Source organism: Mycteria americana, chromosome 12 (assembly GCF_035582795.1).
Source record: "Mycteria americana isolate JAX WOST 10 ecotype Jacksonville Zoo and Gardens chromosome 12, USCA_MyAme_1.0, whole genome shotgun sequence".
In the NCBI taxonomy this organism is placed as follows: Eukaryota; Metazoa; Chordata; class Aves; order Ciconiiformes; family Ciconiidae; genus Mycteria; species Mycteria americana.
The window spans coordinates 17,397,180-17,415,293 of record NC_134376.1 but is presented as its reverse complement, the minus strand read 5'-3'; the positions used below and the strand labels follow the sequence as shown (position 1 = coordinate 17,415,293).

Below are 18,114 nucleotides of genomic sequence, written 5' to 3'. Positions count from 1 at the left end.
ACCCCCAGAGCCTCTGCTGCCCTGCCCCCCATGCCATCCCTCCTCATCCTCAGCTTCCCTGGGCATGGATCTGCTGTGGGTTTGGAGCAGGGGGAGAAGAAAAGCTGTACACGGAGTTCAGGGTCTGTTATTTATTTACATAAAAACACTGACGAGTGCCACAGTTCCACCTCTGAGCAAACAGCAGCTGCCTGTGCAGGCCAGGCTGTGTTTGCAGACCTGTGCACCGAGAGACCCCCTGCTTCGCTCTGGGGGCTGCACGCTCCAGCTGCCCTGGCTGCCAGGGGCGGGAGGAGGAGGTGCAGCCACAGAGAGGCTCAAAACGGCTCCCAGGGCCTCTTGCCCTCATCTGTCAGTGCTGCTGGCAGCTCCTGTCGCTGCCTGCTTGACCCCTTCCTTCTGCCCCATATCACGTGAGCTAAAAATAAACCCCTACACCCACATGCAACGAGGAACCCCACAGGGTGCAGCCGTGGGGGTGGCAGGACGGGTGCTGCAGGGCGTGCGCCCGCAGACCTTGCCGGGCTCACGACGCGGCTCTGCAGCGGGTGGGTGCGGGTCTGCTCCAGAGCTGCGAGCCAGCTGCGGCCTGGTAACAAACTCCTCTAATCTACAGCGCCGGGGCAGGTAGCGACGTGCCGGATGCATTTTTCGCTAACACTTTGCCGGGTGGGCGAGGAACTGCCAGGGGCTTTCCTTCCCCGAAAGAGCCACAGCAGGGGCTGGGAGGAGGCGCATGCAGCTGGAGCAGCTGTGGCCACCAGGCACTGGCGGCTGCTCTGGCAAGACCGAGGTGCTGATTAAGGGTGCGGTGCTGCTGCCGTTTCCCCACACACGCCTCGAAGGCGGCTCTGCCTGCCTCTCCGTGGGAAGGGGCTTTGCCTACAGGCTGGAGAAAGCCGTGAACCACGCTGAAACCTGGCATGGGTGGCACTGCCCTCTCTGTCTCCTCGACACCAAGCTACCACAGGGCCCCTTCCTAAACGTGGCACAAGGGCCGTGCTGCCTCCCCGGTGTGCGCTGCAGGCTGCTCGGGTCCCCCGTCCCCTCCTGGGCGGCAGGTGCCCCCCGCATGCCGCAGCTCCCCGTGGGGACAGCACGTCCCTGCAGCCGGGCACCCCTGCACTGCGAGGAGCAAGGAGTGGACGCCTCCAGCAGCTCCTGCTCTTCTCTGGGTTGCTCCAGGCGAGAGGGGCCTCGCTGGTGCCCTGGAGCTAAGGGGGTGCAGAGGGATGCCCCCCACTCCTGCGCGCTGCAGGGCAGCCCCACACACAGTGTTTGGGGCCTGGGCCCACCTTCCCTGTGCACACGCACCAGCGTTGCCAATCCAACCGTTCACAGCGAGGACTGGAGCTTGGGGAAGGTGGTCGCAGCTCTGAGCGGGAGGGAGCCGGGGATACACACGTACACACCACCAGAGGGTTAAGCGAAGGAGTGTTGCACACGCATAGACTAGGACGGCAGCGGGAGAGGGGCCGGTGTCATTCCAGTGGCTCGGGCTCCCAGGGTGCTGTTAGCACATGCGCTTGTACGTGTAGATATAGGCCTTGCAGTTGGGACACGTGTGGGTCACATCCTTGAAGTCATCGAACAGGCAGGGGATCAGGCAGCAGCAGAGATCACACCTGGAGCACGGGAAGAGGCAGAGTGCTGTGAGCTCGGGCACCCCAGAGGCAGCCTGGGGGCACAGCCTGCGGGCGCAGGCGGGGGGGGGGAAGCAGGAGGTGGGGGGGCACATGTGGGATTCGCTCTGGGGCATGGGCAACACAGGTGAGTACTTGCCCCTGGGAGCCAACCACGACCCCCTGCCGCTGCGAAGGGCGGCACAAAGCACCCTGCCCCTTGGGGCGTGCTGCTGCTGCTGCCGCTACAAGGCTAAGCGCTTCGTTAGCGAGCAGTTGCACACCTCGCGGAAGGAAGGAAGGGACAGCCTGGTGAGGCACACGCAGGCGACGAGGCCTGATGTACCTCCACCGCTGGGGCAAGGGGCCGAGACAAGCACCCCGTCCCCTCCCGCAGGCCCCACTGCTGCCCCTTGGCCACAAGGAGAGACCGTGGCTCTCAGCAGCACCACCGGTTCTGGGCGGCACGAAGGCCCCTGATGCCGAGCTCCACAACGGGCCTTCCCCTCCCCTGGCAGGAGCCCGGGTCTCCAGGCACTGTCACCCCAGGAACCCAGCTGCCGCCCCAGTAACACCTCAGTGCCGAGGCCCCCGCCACGCCCAACAGCTCAGCCAAAGCCACTGGCACTGGGGCCACCAGGACCAGGGCGGAGCGATCACCATCACCGCGGGGCTGCTGGCGGCAGGGAGGCCCCAGCTCTGCTTGCAGCACCTACCCCACGAAGCAGCAGAAGAAGCCGAGAAGGAAGCTCATGAGCCCAATCTCGTAGGTGATCTTGGTGGTGATGGCTTGCTGGCAGTGGGGACACACCGTCTGCACAGGGGCGCCCTGGAAGATCTCCCCCTGCAGCACCGTCACTGTGGTGGCAGCCCCTGATGGGACGAGGACTGTCGCCGTGTGGCCGCTGGGAGAGGGGTAGTGGCCCGGGGCAGGGTAGTAGCCCATGGGCGGGTGAGGGCCTGGGGGTGGGTAATAACCTGCTGGGAATGAGAAACGAGCACAGGTGAACGTCGCCGTATGCGGCAGGAGAGGCCAGATCCTCGCTGGGGGGGCCACACCACCACCTCGGGTATGGACTTGGGGCCAACCCTGCTGCAGGCACTGTGCCCCCCCACCTCACCCCACCCCAAGGAGCCTCACTGCAAGCCCCAAACGGCAGCCCCAGCCCCCCTTGCGTCCCCCCGCTCCCCAGGGCACCGGCAGACACGTGCTTCCTGGGGCAGGGGGGGTCCTTGCCCATCACCGCCCCCCACTTCACGCAGCCCCTCCTGGTACTCACCAGGCGGCACATAGGGCCCGGAGCCGTCTGTGGGCATGTGGGGAGGCACGAACCCCGGCTGCGAGGGTGGCTCGTATGGGGGGGGCCCAAATTCAGGAGGGGGGATGGGAACCCCCTGGGGCTGTCCCACGACAGGGGCGACGCCATCTGAAAGGAAACACAGGGTCAGCAGCCAGGGCCAGGGGCAGCAGAGCTGATGGGGAGATGGTGGCGTGGCCGAGTGGTCTGGGGGGGCTGGCCCCAGCAGGGAAGGGAGACACGACATGGGGTAGGGGGCAGCCCCCCAGGCCTCGTCCTCTGGCCCACAAGAAGCCCAGATTCACCCCACAGCACCCACAGCAGCGAGTAGAGCCAGGCTTTGAGCAGGGAGTGCTTTCTGCTCTCGTCACTTCCCCGGGACCTCCTCCCTCCCTGGAGCGGGATACGGTGACAGACAGAGCCGGGCAGCCCTCCGCCCTCCCCAGCGCACTGCACACTGCAGGGCAGAGCTGCAAGGAGAGGCCGTGGCCAGGGCGCTCCCAGGGAAGCCGTGCTCGCTTGACTCCTGCCCGCTCGGCAACGTCACCCCAACACCCCGGCGCAGCTGGGATCCCCCCAGTACCTGCCGCAGGGGGTGGGCCGTGCTTCTCTTCTATCAGCGGTGCCGAGGGGCCTCCCGGGTAGGGCGGCGGAGGGTCGTTGGACATGGCTCAGGGTGGCCCTGCAAGGACAGAAGCCTTTAGAAGAGACGCCAGCCTTGCTGCGCACAGGCACTTGCCCAGAGCCGCGCGGTGCTTGGGGAAGGAGGTGGCAGGTAACGGAGGGGTCCGGGGCTGGCACCACCGCTGCACTGGCCTCAGCCCCCCCCGGACAGAAACAAGGCCACAGCCCCGAAGCTGGTCGGGCTTCAACCCCGGCAGCAAATCCAAGGTGTAACATCTTCCTGCCGGCTCCGCAGGGCTTCCCCTGTAACGCCCACACGTGGTGCAACAGCAGCTCATCGGCGCGGCTCTCGGCTGCGCTGCCCGCGTGCTGGGCCGGAAGCTGCTCTGCCAAGCACCTCGGCTGCAGCATTACGGGACCAAAGACGGGAAAGAGCTGCCCACGTTGCTCACAGCCCCCCAGCTCCACCCAGCAGAGCGATACGCAACGCTGCGCCCCAAGGGGATGGCAGGACCCCCTCAGCCTGAAGCACAAACTGAGGTGGAGGGCACAAACCCACAGAGAGCATCTCTAAATAATCTCGAGTGAGTTAAGGTAAGACTATCTTTAACAGCTGGAGACATTATTTTACCTGGTGTAAAATTTACCTGTCCTCTTCCTTGCAGCAAGGAGCTCAGAGGCCTCGACAGAGCTGAGAAAAACAATTCTTCTGAGCAGCGTAGTTTGGAAACTGTCTTACCCCACCGAATCTGTTTGAAAGTAGACGGCAAGAGAGTTACAGCAATGGAGGGGAGCCACTGCTACAGCGCTGCCTTGGCCGCCATGCCAAACCCCCTCCTCTTCCCAGTGCAGGCGTGGGGAGCGTGGGTCTGGGCAGCAACCTCCCCACGTGTGCCCCCTCGATGGCAGGCACAAGGCTTCGTGTCCCTGGCACATGGAAAAGCCCCACTGACACGCTCTCAACTCCAAGGAAGTGCAACGACATCAAGAAACCCGATTTCCCTGTTTACTCTGGCTCAGTTATATCTGGTAGGACATGAATAAATTGGGAAACACAAAGGAGAGGCTGTTCACTCAGTGCTTGGGAAGGCTGCCATCAGGCATGGGACATGGTGACATTGCTGTCAGTGCCCGGGGAGCAGCGCTAGGAGCTCTCCTTGGGGTCTGAGCAGCTACCAAACCCCCATCCTTTGTCCCCAACAGGCCAGGAGCAAATGTGACCCTGCTTGTCCCATTGCCCTTGGTCTCCTGCTCTCCTCGAGGCAGGTCAGCATGCTGCGAGTACGGTGCTTTCTCAGCCACTCCCACAGGTCCCACTCCAGTAGCTCTCAACTGAGCAGGAAAAACGCACCCAGGCTACAGCCAGCCCGCAAAAATCCCATGGGCACAACCAGGGTGGCTCTGGACCCCAAGAGATGGCCGCAGCAGGTGCTGCTGCCACATTACCTCCCCAGGCATGACTGGCAAGGCCGCCCCGCAGCCCCGGCGAGGCACGAACCGCCTGCTCAGCCCCAGAGAGCTCAGGGCCGAGGGGGGCTGGAGCAGGGCCGAGCTGGGCAGCACCCCGCGGGGGTCACTGCTTAGGGAGGAGAGGCAGCGAGGCTTGCTCCCGCCCCGGCACCAACGCCACGCGCTGGGCAGCCTGCCTGGGGCACGCCAACCTCCACGGCACGGCATGGCACGGCACGGCACGGCACAAGCCTCTGCGGGCACCGGGCCAAGCAGCCAGCGCTGCCCCAGCCCTGCCCGCATTGCGGGTGCGCCCAGAGATTGTGGGGCACGGCCTCCTCCATCTGCGGCTGCTGGGCCAAGGGAAGCCAAGGCCTCGGCAAGCATGGGAAGGAAGACCCATCCCTCCCCCACCTGCTCGGCTTCGCTTTATTCCACTCCTGTTTTTCTAGCTCACGCTCCCTGCTCCAAGCAGCCTCCTGAAAGGCGGCAGGAAACCCAGTCAGGTCACAAGTCTGCGGAGGAGCACCATCACCCGCTGCTGATTGCCGAGCAGCACGCTGATCCCCCCAGGAGATGAGCAAAGCCTGGACCAGCACAGGGTCTCCCCAGGATGTCTGTTTTTACTGACTAATATTTCTCCCCGGAGGTCTTAAGTGGTATGTTGCAGCCACACAGCTTCGAAGTGTAATGCAAGGGTGGCTGGGGGTCATCTTCCTCCTGCTTTTCCCTCCAATTTCTTCCTTAAGAGCCGGGGAAGGAGAGCCGGCCGGTGCAGCGGGTACAGCAGAGCTGCCGTGGCACAGAGCGCTTCCAGGTGGAGGAAAGCACCCGAAGTGCAGCGCACTGCAGAGCCCTCCTTCTCCTTCAGTGACCTACAAAGCTACAAATTGGGCCACGCTCTTTTTAGCTTCACTGGGGATGTAAAGAAAAGGAGGACTTACTCTTCTGAAAGCAGCCAACCCACCCTGCGCTCCCAGGAGCCGCGGACCTTCCTGTCCCCGTGCCTGCAGGACTCCTGGATGAGCCCAGCCCAACCAAAGCATCCCCGAGTCCTTACCTGGGGACATGTCCTGGTTTCGGCTGGGATAGAGTTGATTTCCTTCCTAGTGGCTGGTGTAGTGCCGTGTTTTGGGTTTTAGTATGAGAATAATATTGATAACACGCCGATGTTTTGGCTGTTGCTAAGCGGTATTTACACTGGTCAAGGACTTTTTTTTCAGCTCCCCATGCTCTGCCAGGTGCCCAGAAGCTGGGAGGGGACACAGCCAGGATAGTTGATCCAAACTGACCAAAGGGCTATTCCATACCATATGGCCTCATGCTCAGTATATAAAGCTGGGGAAGCAGAAGGAAGGGGGGGGACATTCGGAGTGATGGCGTTTGTCTTCCCAAGTCACCGTTACGTGTGATGGAGCCCTGCTTTCCTGGAGATGGCTGAACACCTGCCTGCCCATGGGAAGGAAGGAAGGAATTCCTTGCTTCGCTTTGCTCGCGCGCGCGGCTTTTGCGTTCCCTATTAAACTGTCCTTATGTCAACCCACGAGTGTTCTCACTGTTACTCTTCCGATTCTCTCCCCCATCCCACCGCGGGGGCAGCGAGCGAGCGGCTGCGTGGTGCTTAGTTGCCATCTGGGGCTAAACCACGACAGTTCTTTTTGGCGCCCAAGGTGGGGCTCGAAGGGTTTGAGATAACGGCAGATTTGATTGGAATGTGCTAGATGATAGAATTTATAGCTGTTATTGCTGTTTAGCTATTAATCAGCAGGCTTCTGCGCTTGTCGTAGGGCTTACTTTCTTTACTGTATATTAGAGTCTAGGGCTCGTTCGTGGCTGCTTGCCATGCTGCTGTGCTGCTTATCACCTTACTCTGCTGTGCCTGGGAACATGTTGATAAGAGCAATGGCCACGTGCCTGGGCTGGCAGCTGGCCAGGACATCGCTGCTGTTTCTGTGCTCTGCTTTAATTGGTGATGTTTTGCCTGTGAAATTTGTTATTAAAACAGTGATCTTGGATTTATTTTGGTATTATCTAAGTGCTGTACTGAAACCGTTATTGTATGTCGGGTATTACTTTATGGAGGAAATGCAGAATTGTACCTTCACTACTTTCTTCTACAATGCTTCCTCCTTCGTTGCAATAACTTTTCAGTATCTTGAACATCCTTGGGTAGTTAAGATACTTCTATTGGTATTGCTTGGGAATATTGTTTCGATCTTGTCCAAGATTAGTAAGCAATTTAAGAATATCATCCAGAGATCTGCCCCAAGGCCGGATAGTTATGAGTGGCAGGGTGTGTGGGATAGCATGGGCAAATGCCTGAGTTATTGGGCACCTCCAGTGTTTTGGAACTTCACCCCTGAACAAGTGCAGAATCCTGAAAAATTAGTAGAATATTTGGAAAAAGTATGTCGTCACCCTGCCAATTCTAGGGAGACACAAATCACTGCAATGTGCTGGGGTCTGGCCCATGCCTCCCGAGCCCTGTTCAACACTATTCAGAACCCTCAAGGATCTGGTGACAAAGTGACAGGCACTGCGGCTGCTCCGATTCCCCCTGCGACAGGCACTGCGGCTGCTCCAGCCCTCCCTGTGACAGGCACTGCAACTGCAGCTGCTCCGGACAACTCTGTTACAAGCACTGCGGTTCAGACAGAGAACCAACCCGTGTCAGTATCAGTCGCCCCTATACATAAAAAGAAATCCTGGAAGCGGAAGTCAGCTCGTTTAGAAAGGGAAGATGAAGGAGCAGGGCCATCACAGAGAGAGGAAGAGGAAGATGAAGAACTCGTAAATGAGACGGAAACCACCCGATCCCTATCCCTGAGTGAGCTGCGAGATATGTGAAAAGATTTCAGCCGTCATCCAGGGGAGCACATTGTCACCTGGCTGCTCCGATGCTGGGATAGCGGGGCCAGTAGCCTGGAATTAGAGGGTAAGGAAGCCAAGCAGCTGGGATCCCTTTCTAGGGAAGGGGGCATTGACAAAGCGATTGGAAAAGGGGAACCAGCCCGCAGCCTCTGGAGGCGACTCCTGTCAGCTATAAAGGAAAGGTATCCCTTCAAGGAAGATGTTGTGTACCGCCCCGGGAAATGGACCACCATGGAGAGAGGTATCCAGTACCTGAGGCAATTAGCCATGCTGGAAGTGATTTATGGTGATCTGGACGATGTGCAGTCACCCACAGATCCAGATGAGGTCCAGTGCACAAGACCTACGTGGCGGAAGTTGGTACGGAACGCACCACCGTCGTGTGCCAACTCACTGGCAATACTGATCTGGAGAGAGAAAGATGGTCCAACAGTGAATGAAGCTGCTAGTAACCTCCGGGAATACGAAGAAAGTATCTCTTCCTCCCTTGTCTCAGCTGTGGAAAAACTGTCCCGGAAGGTCCAGCGACTCGAAGAAGATATGTCCTACTCCCCACCTATACGGACCAGTGTCTCAACTATTAGGAGTCAGCATTCCTCTGCTCAAGGGAGAGGATATAGAGGATACACACCACGGGGCACCCTATGGTTTTACTTGCGTGACCACGGAGAGGACATGAGGAAGTGGGATGGAAAACCTACCTCGACCCTAGAAGCACGGGTACGTGAGTTGCAAGGAAAAACAATCACCAAAGGGGGTTCTTCCAGGAAAATTGCTGCTCCGGTTTCCAGTGGACAGTTCCCCAGACAGAGTAAAAGGGCTGATCTTACTCTTGATTATAATGAAGAAACTCCTGACTCGTATATACAAGAAGCGGGTAATGAATATCGTGACCAGGATTAGGGAGGCCCTGCCTCCAGCTAGGTGGAGGAAAGGGACAACCGGGTTTACTGGACTGTATGGATTCGATGGCCTGGCACATCAGACCCACAGGAGTATAAAGCTCTTGTAGGCACCAGTGCACAGTGTACCCTGATGCCATCAAGCTATACAGGAGCAGAACCCATCCGTATTTCTGGAGTGACAGGGGGATCCCAACAGCTGACTGTATTGGAGGCCGAAGTGAGCCTAACTGGGAATGAGTGGCAAAAGCATCCCACTGTGACTGGCCCAGAGGCTCCGTGCATCCTTGGCATAGACTACCTCAGGAGAGGGTATTTCAAGGACCCAAAAGGGTACCGGTGGGCTTTTGGTATAGCTGCCTTGGAGACAGAGGAAATTAAACAGCTGTCCACCTTGCCTGGTCTCTCAGAGGACCCTTCTGTTGTGGGGCTGCTGAGGGTCAAAGAACAACAGGTGCCGATCGCTACCACAACGGTGCACCGGAGGCAATATCGCACCAACCGAGACTCCCTGATTCCCATCCATGAGCTGATTCATCGACTGGAGAGCCAAGGAGTGATCAGCAAGACTCGTTCACCTTTCAACAGTCCCATATAGCCAGTACAAAAGTCTAATGGAGAGTGGAGACCAACAGTAGACTATCGTGGCCTGAATGAAGTCACGCCGCCGCTGAGTGCTGCCGTGCCAGACGTGTTGGAACTGCAATACGAACTGGAGTCAAAAGCAGCCCAATGGTATGCTACAATTGATATCGCTAATGCGTTCTTCTCAATCCCTTTGGCGGCAGAGTGCAGGCCACAGTTTGCTTTCACTTGGAGGAGTGTTCAGTACACCTGGAATCGACTGCCCGAGGGGTGGAAACACAGCCCTACCATTTGCCATGGACTGATCCAGACTGCACTGGAACAGGGCGAAGCTCCAGAGCATCTGCAATACATTGATGACATCATCGTATGGGGCAATACAGCAGAGGAAGTTTTTGAGAAAGGGAAGAAAATGGTCCAGATCCTCCTGAAAGGCGGCTTTGCCATAAAACAAAGTAAGGTCAAGGGACCTGCACAGGAAATCCAGTTTTTAGGAATAAGATGGCAAGATGGACGTCGTCAGATCCCAATGGATGTGATTAACAAAATAACAGCCATGTCTCCACCAACTAGCAAAAAGGAAACACAAGCTTTCTTAGGCGTTGTAGGGTTTTGGAGAATGCATATCCCAAATTACAGTTTGATCGTAAGCCCTCTCTATCAAGTGACCCGGAAGAAGAACGATTTCAAATGGGGCCCTGAGCAACGACAAGCCTTTGAACAAATTAAACAGGAGACAGTTCATGCAGTAGCCCTTGGGCCAGTCCGGGCAGGGCAAGACATAAAAAACATGCTCTACACCGCAGCCGGGGAGAATGGCCCTACCTGGAGCCTCTGGCAGAAAGCACCAGGGGAGACTCGAGGTCGACCCCTTGGGTTTTGGAGTCGGGGATACAGAGGATCTGAGGCCCGCTATACTCCAACTGAAAAAGAGATACTGGCAGCATACGAAGGGGTTTGAGCTGCTTCGGAAGTGGTTGGCGCTGAAGCACAGCTCCTCCTGGCACCTCGACTGCCGGTGCTGGGCTGGATGTTCAAAGGGAGGGTCCCCTCCACACATCGTGCAACTGATGCTACGTGGAGTAAGTGGGTTGCACTGATCACACAACGGGCTCGAATAGGAAACCCAAATCACCCAGGAATCTTGGAAGTAATTATGGACTCGCCAGAAGGCAAAGATTTCGGAATATCGCCAGAGGAGGAGGTGACGCGTGCTGAGGAGGCCCCCCTGTACAATAAACTACCAGAAAATGAGAAGCAATATGCCCTGTTCACTGATGGGTCCTCTCGTATTGTAGGAAAACATCGGAGATGGAAAGCTGCTGTATGGAGTCCTATACAACAAGTGGTAGAAACTGCTGAAGGAGATGGTGAATCGAGCCAATTTGCAGAAGTAAAGGCCATCCAGCTGGCTTTAGACGTTGCTGAACGAGAAAAGTGGCCAGTGCTCTATCTCTGTACTGACTCATGGATGGTGGCAAATGCCCCGTGGGGGTGGTTACAGCAATGGAAGCAGAACAATTGGCAGCGCAGAGGCAAACCCATCTGGGCTGCTGCATTGTGGCAAGATATTGCTGCCCGGGTAGAGAACCTGGTTGTAAAAGTACGTCACGTAGATGCTCACGTACCCAAGAGTCGGGCCACTGAGGAACATCAAAACACCCAGCAGGTGGATCAGGCTGCTAAGATTGAAGTGGCTCAAGTGGATCTGGACTGGCAACATAAGGGTGAATTATTTATAGCTCGATGGGCCCATGATACCTCAGGCCATCAAGGAAGAGATGCAACATATAGATGGGCTCGTGATCGAGGGGTGGACTTAACCATGGACACTATTGCACAGGTTATCCATGAATGTGAAACATGCGCTGCAATTAAACAAGCCAAGCGGTTAAAGCCTCTGTGGTATGGAGGGTGATGGCTGAAATATAAATATGGGGAGGCCTGGCAGATCGATTATATCACACTCCCACAAACCCGCCAAGGCAAGCACTATGTGCTTACAACGGTGGAAGCAACGACCGGATGGCTGGAAACATATCCCGTGCCCCATGCCACTGCCCGGAACACTATCCTGGGCCTTGAAAAGCAAGTCCTGTGGCGACATGGCACCCCAGAGAGAATTGAGTCAGACAGCAGGACTCATTTTCGAAACAAGCTCACAGACACCTGGGCCAAAGAACATGGCACTGAGTGGGTATATCACATCCCCTATCATGCACCAGCCTCCGGGAAAATTGAGCGATACAATGGACTGTTAAAGACTACACTGCGAGCAATGGGTGGTGGGACGTTCAGACATTGGGATACACATTTAGCAAAGGCCACCTGGTTAGTTAACACTAGAGGATCTGCCAATCGAGCTGGCCCTGCCCAATCAAAACTTTTACGCACTGTAGAAGGGGATAAGGTCCCTGTAGTGCACATAAAAAACATGCTGGGGAAGACAGTCTGGGTTACTCCTGCCTCGGGCAAAGGCAAGCCCATTCGTGGGATTGCTTTTGCTCAAGGACCCGGGTGCACTCGGTGGGTAATGCGAGAGGATGGGGAATTCCGATGTGTACCTCAAGGGGATTTGATTTTAGGTGAGAATAGCCAATGAACTAAATGGTATAATGTCAATTCTTATATAATACTATGTGTCATCACTTTTTCAATAAGGATCACTCAGATTAATGAAGAATGAACTTCAATGAAAGCAAGCAAAGTGCAGTGGTGATGGAACCAGAAGTGGCTTCAACACGCAACAATCCAACACCGCAGACCATCTCTTCTGCCCTGAAGGACTATTATGACGGATGGAGCCCAAAGCCATGGACTAAATGAACTTAATTGTATTAGAAGGGGTAGAACCTGGGCATGACGTAAATGGTATAGAGTAAGGGATGGATACTGGCCAGGTTTCGGCTGGGATAGAGTTGATTTCCTTCCTAGTGGCTGGTGTAGTGCTGTATTTTGGGTTTTAGTATGAGAATAATATTGATAACACGCCGATGTTTTGGCTGTTGCTAAGCGGTGTTTACACTGGTCAAGGACTTTTTTTTCAGCTCCCCATGCTCTGCCAGGTGCCCAAGAAGCTGGGAGAGGACACAGCCAGGACAGTTGATCCAAACTGCCCAAAGGGCTATTCCATACCATATGATGTCATGCTCAGTATATAAAGCTGGGGAAGCAGAAGGAAGGGGGGGACGTTTGGAGTGATGGCCTTTGTCTTCCCAAGTAACCATTATGCGTGAGGGAGCCCTGCTTTCCTGGAGATGGCTGAACACCTGCCTGCCCATGGGAAGGAGGGAAGGAATTCCTTGCTTCGCTTTGCTCGCGCACGCGGCTTTTGCGTTCCCTATTAAACTGTCCTTATGTCAACCCACGAGTGTTCTCACTGTTACTCTTCCGATTCTCTCCCCCATCCCACCGCGGGGGCAGCGAGCGAGCGGCTGCGTGGTGCTTAGTTGCCAGCTGGGGCTAAACCACGACAGGACACCAGCTTGCCAGGGAGCTTTCCTTGCCCTCACAGGCCAGCTGAGCCCACGGCTTTTCTAATGTAGCAGATCTCCCCCCATTACCGCTCAGAGGCCATCTTCCCATAACGTAACATCTTTCAACATTCCCCGGCCTTACTCCCTCCATCATCAAGGCTGCTGGCGAGAAAACTCAGGAGGCGAGGAGACCAAGAGGCAATCCCACCCACGTGCTCCACCAGCCGCTCTAGAAACACCCGTCAGATGAAGCAACAGCCCCAGATTGAGCCAGCAATTAATCCTGCCACCTTGACCAGCAGGAAAAGGCAGCCACGAGGGCAACGGCCAGTGGATCTGAGCGCCATGCGTGCACTGGGATGAAGGAAGCTGCAGGGGCTGCAGAGCTGTTCTGCTCATACTTGGCCGACTCAGTCACTCTTAATGCAATATTCCGCTTATTAAGAGAGATCTGTAAAGAGCAAGATGTTGGCTGTGTGCCCTTCCCAGGAGGAAAAGAAAGCCTGTTGCTTTTAAGCCTCTTAGAAGCTGTTTCTCCTCTGCTTTCTTTTATCTTAACGTGAGAAGCACAAAAGCGTTCCGCCAGAGAGCTCCGAGGGGAGCTGGAGGGCACAAGGCTTCCCCTCCACGCTGGGCTGGGAGCCACCCCAGAACACCACTCACCGCCCTGGCACAGATGACCCTGCAGTATTCCCTCTCAAAAGCAACGTGGCCAAAGCAAAGCAACCCAGATCCTCCCCCCTCGTATGGCAGCACGGAGAGGCAACCCTGCTCTCAGGAGCTAGCTAGCAGCACCCCTGCAAAGAGGCAGAGTTTCCCTGAGCAGCACCCACCCAGCGCAGGAGAGAGGGGAGCCTGGAGCGTGCCCCACCGGGAGGGCCTTCTGGGCTGAAGCAGGCTGATGGTATCTGGGCACAGGCAGGTGAGCTGGGAAGATGCAGCCACTAAAGAAAACCACAGCAGTATTTTGCGTCAAAACCACAGCAGTATTTTGCATCAAAACACGATCCCCAGAAGCACATAACAAGGACTCTTGCTGCTGGTCAGTTCTGGCTTTACTCACTAGCTTTCGGCAAAGCCAACTTACTTTGCTCCCTCTGTCTTGGAAACGAGAAACAAGACTTCTCCCGTCCACAGCACCGCCGCAGAGACACGGACTTGGAGTCCGGTGGCAGCTCGCAGCAGAGACGTCACGGCACGCAGAGCCTGGTGTGCCTTCCCAGGGAGGATGTCCCTGGCAGGCTGCGCTTTGCCCCAGGATCTCCAGCCACCCACGCCAGCAAGAATAGCCATTCTGCCAGCGTACTACAAAGCTGTCCCACGTTAACCATGCTGGTTTATTAAAGCTGACCACTGCGTTTCTGTGTCATGAAAACAGCTTAGATCAAACTAGCTGTTCTCACGTGGGAAGAAATGTTCCCAAAGAATGTGGAAATTGCATCCGCACTAAGGCTTACTGGAATAACCATGCTTACAGACCCGCTGAACACCTAGGGGAAAAATAAGAGCTTTACAAAAAATTTAAGCTGTTTACCGGGCTTAAGTTCAAGATCTGATGGACTCACCGATGTCTAGTGCAGGTCCTTTGGGAGCAAGGACCCATCGCCGGATCACAAGACTCAAAAGGAGCCAGTTACCAGTAAAAGAATGGAGAGAGGAGATGCTATTTCCAGCTAAAAATGCAGATTAGTTCTTCTTAACTGAAGAAGACCTTTTACTGGCTCCTCTACTTCAAACTAACAACGGTAGATAAACCCACCAGGCAATTGTTGCAAGCACTGCTCTTGCTAAACACAGAAGAGAAGCAAAGGGCACCCACGGGCTGGCAGCGTGACAAACCAAGCAGAACAAGGATCAGAGGACAGAGGGGACCCGCTGGATCAGCCCATCCCTCTTTCCCTCTCTGGGGACAACACCCCAAAACTTCCCTTCACATGCCAGCACTGTGTTGGCCGTCCTGTTCCTGCTATTCCCGTGGGAAGCCCGTTCCAGGCCCCCACTGCTCTGACGGCCTTACAGTTTCTAGTTTATTTGTAGCCAGATTACGCTCATCCGTTCTTGAGCCTGAACAGCTTTCCTTCGCTCCCTGCTTGCTGCAAATGGCCATCAAGCCCTGACTCTGACTTTGTTTTGCTAGGCTGAACACACCGAGCTCTGGCAGGGTATTTCTGCACTGTGTTTTCAGTGCAAGCCCGTTATCTCCCTCAAGTCTAGATCGGCGACCTGAAGCCGTGCTCAGCTGTGGCAACGGCAAGCATCGCCCATGCTGGCACACTCTCCGGCGTGTGCTGCTGCAGTATGGATGGGACAGCAAGCTGTGGCTGGTCTCGCTGCTCCAGAAAGCTTCACCTGCCCTGCAGCACTGCCACGGGACTGCATAGGCACACACGGTCACCGCTCATCCTCCCCCACCATCTCAGAGCTTGTGGCCTTTATGGGTGGCTTGGATTCAGCGTGGACACAAGGGACTAAACCACAGCTGCATGGGAGCCCACGCACAGACTAGGCTGGAGTTTTGCTAAAGAAAACAAAAGAGAAAAGATCCAGATTCCCACCACTCCCGTTAGCCCTGCCAGGGCACAGCAGCGTGACAGACACAACCAGGAGAGCACGACTCCATCGCAATCCCAAAGAGAGAGGGCTTGGCCCACCCCAGCTACAGCTTCAATCCGTGCACCCTCCCCTGCGGCTGGCTCTGTGCTCCCTGGTCGACCCAGGGTCTCATTTCAGGCCGCTTTTGGGTGAGGAGAAGAACGAACAGCAGGTCTCTGGATCCCCCCAGACCAGGGCGTAACTCCCAGCCCCGAGAGGTCTGTCTGAGGTTTCTCTACAGCAGTGGAAACAGCCAAAGAGCCGGTGGGGCAGCACACAGTCCTGCATACAGAAACACAAGGCTTTCTAACCTCCCTCCTTCCCATGCTCAGCAACCCTGGCTCTAGTCAATTAGGGATCGATACCCCAAAGCCCACGGTCCCCATCACTGACACATCCAAAACCGGTGACCACGAAGCTCTCCCAGCTGCTTACAGCAGTGATGAGAGGAGCTGATGGATTAGGGTCCAGTGTTCCCCACTGGCCGTGTTTCCCCCTGCTACATCATACAGGCTCACTGCGAAAACAGTGTGGGATTCAAACATGGCAAGAGGAAAGGCCTGCCCATCCGACCTGCTCTCCAAATAGGTATGTCATCAAAATCAACTGAAGCGTGGCATGTAGTGGGACCAGGGAACAGGTAACATCGTGACAGGTCCTAGCTGAATATACACTAACATGCCATAAAAGCTCACCCACCAGCTCGACGCATTGAATAGACAATGCCACGAGGAGGACAGCCACAGATAATTCCTGCACTACTTGGAGACCCAACGATTTGGTCTGTTAACGCCGTTCTGCCCAGGCAGCAGCTGTGTGCGCTTCAGGCTGCTTCTGCCCGGACGGAATCACCAAAGGTGAGACAAATCTGAGAAGGACGGACCAGATTGCTGGCAAGTCTAACTCACGTGCAAACCCTGATGGTGCAGCGCTGGCCCCGTGCAGCTCTGAGTCAGCCTCACAGCGCAGCTGAGATCCACTCCCACGAGCAGAAACACGGCCTGCGTTGTCCTTGCTCCTCCTGCATTTGATAACTGGAGACCCACGGTGATTCGGCCTTGTTTTGTCTACATGAGCAGTGGCTCTGGCCACTAAGACAGGAAGCAGGATTTGTTCATATTCAGCCACGTTCAATGATGTTGGCACTTCAAAAGCTGCTGCTGCACATTTTTGGAGGTCTTCCTCCACAAAAAATAACTTCCGGTATTTAGAAGAGGAAAAAACACACTAAAATTAAACGAATAAATAAATGGATACGACCACTTCCAGCTTCGTTGCACATCAAACAGACACAAACTTCAGCTTCCAGGCTTTTGTAAATACATCTTTAAAAGCAAAGTCGAGCGCTCCAAAGAAGCTGGGCTCCCTCACTGAGGCCAGCCTCTTTCCTTTTAAAAAAGGAACAGCGTTGTGGCCAACACCACCCCAGCTTTCCTGGCGCCAGGAAAGCTACCTGTGTGCCACGGGCTTCTACCTGTTCCCAGAAACAGGGAAATACTGAGACTAGGAAGGCAGACAAATACGCTAGGTATGAGCACAAAGCAGATCAGATGCTGGCAAAATGTCATTTGACCGAAAGCCTGTCACCCTTTAAAACGGGCTTTAGGGATAGCAAAAAGAGACTGAACAGAGCAGAGTCGGATGAAAGGTGGACAGAGCCATACCCTGACCGTGGCAATCCCAATTGCCCTCCTCCACAACGGCATTTCTGAGCAGCATCTCCAAAGCCCAGCCTGGACCTCCTCTGCAGCGTGTCCTCTGCATTACACCTGTACCACAGAGCCAGCCAGGGATGCTGCCCTCTCCACGCGCACGCCCGCTCGCACACAGCTTGCAGGGATGTGGCTCAACTCCCACTGCTCCTGAAAGCACCACACGCAATCCACAGCAGACAGCTCTTACCTTGAAAGGAAAGATAGCAAAAATCCCTGCTGAAAAAGCAGTATCAGTGGTTACTTCTGCCTGGTTTTTTACACGAAACAAAAAAAAAAAAAAGAAGAGATGTTTTCCCTGTGAGCGAGCCAAACTTCCCGTCAGCCTTGCATATGCTGCCTCCAGCCTGCACACCGTCTCCCCAGAGCCAGGAGGGAAGGAATAAACAGCAGACAGTGATGCAGCCTCCTTTAGAAAGAGGATGCCCTGGCAATCCTTGACCAGGCGGCATGTACCACCTCCTTTACCCTGCTGTTAACCCTAGCAGCACCTCCTCAACTCATCATCCTGGTCCTGGGCAAGACAGCAAGAGGGCGCATGCCTACAACACATTCGCGCAAGGCACAGATGGAAACCCAAGTTAAGGACTAACTGAAAGCTCTCTACTTTTTCTGAGCAACTCAGCTGCATTTCCCCAAGTGCAAGCCCTGCGCCTCCAGCACCGCTGCCAGGGAGTGCAAACCCACCGTGCAGAAACAGCCAGGCTGCTCGCAGAACAGCAGATTTCTCCCACACTTCTGCAGTCAGATTTCAGCTGCAGAAAACTCCTGCTTCCAGGAGGGTCAGGCTCTTCCTTCAGTGCAGGGATGGAGAGCTCTGCTGGCAAAGCAGGACAGAAGCAGTCCTTTAACACAAAGGACTGCCGGAGGAGAAGGTTATTCACCACTCAATCCACCACTCAATACGTCAGAGAGCCAAAGCTCCCCGCTCTGCTCTACAGTATGCGAATCTCTGGAGGAGCATTCGTTGCAGTCGTTTACCT

General features: G+C 55.6%; 1 protein-coding gene across 11 annotated transcripts in view; it reads right to left on the bottom strand.

The window, feature by feature from the left end:
• Positions 1 to 122: 122 nt before the first annotated feature.
• Positions 123 to 18,114, bottom strand: part of CDIP1 (cell death inducing p53 target 1) — a 30,508-nt gene continuing 12,516 nt past the window's right edge. For 6 of the 11 annotated variants that reach the window (XM_075515105.1, XM_075515101.1, XM_075515108.1 and 3 more), the window contains 5 exons: positions 4,192 to 4,293; positions 3,504 to 3,602; positions 2,903 to 3,049; positions 2,339 to 2,603; positions 123 to 1,625 (listed from right to left, as the gene is read on the bottom strand). In XM_075515105.1, coding sequence (XP_075371220.1) covers positions 1,514 to 1,625; positions 2,339 to 2,603; positions 2,903 to 3,049; positions 3,504 to 3,588 — 609 coding nt within the window. In that variant the 5' untranslated portion in view covers positions 3,589 to 3,602; positions 4,192 to 4,293 and the 3' untranslated portion in view covers positions 123 to 1,513. Of the gene's footprint in view, positions 1,626 to 2,338; positions 2,604 to 2,902; positions 3,050 to 3,503; positions 3,603 to 4,175; positions 4,294 to 16,327; positions 16,617 to 17,083; positions 17,322 to 17,818; positions 17,992 to 18,114 lie in introns of those variants that run through there. The other 5 variants (XM_075515109.1, XM_075515099.1, XM_075515110.1 and 2 more) reach the window with 5 other exon arrangements.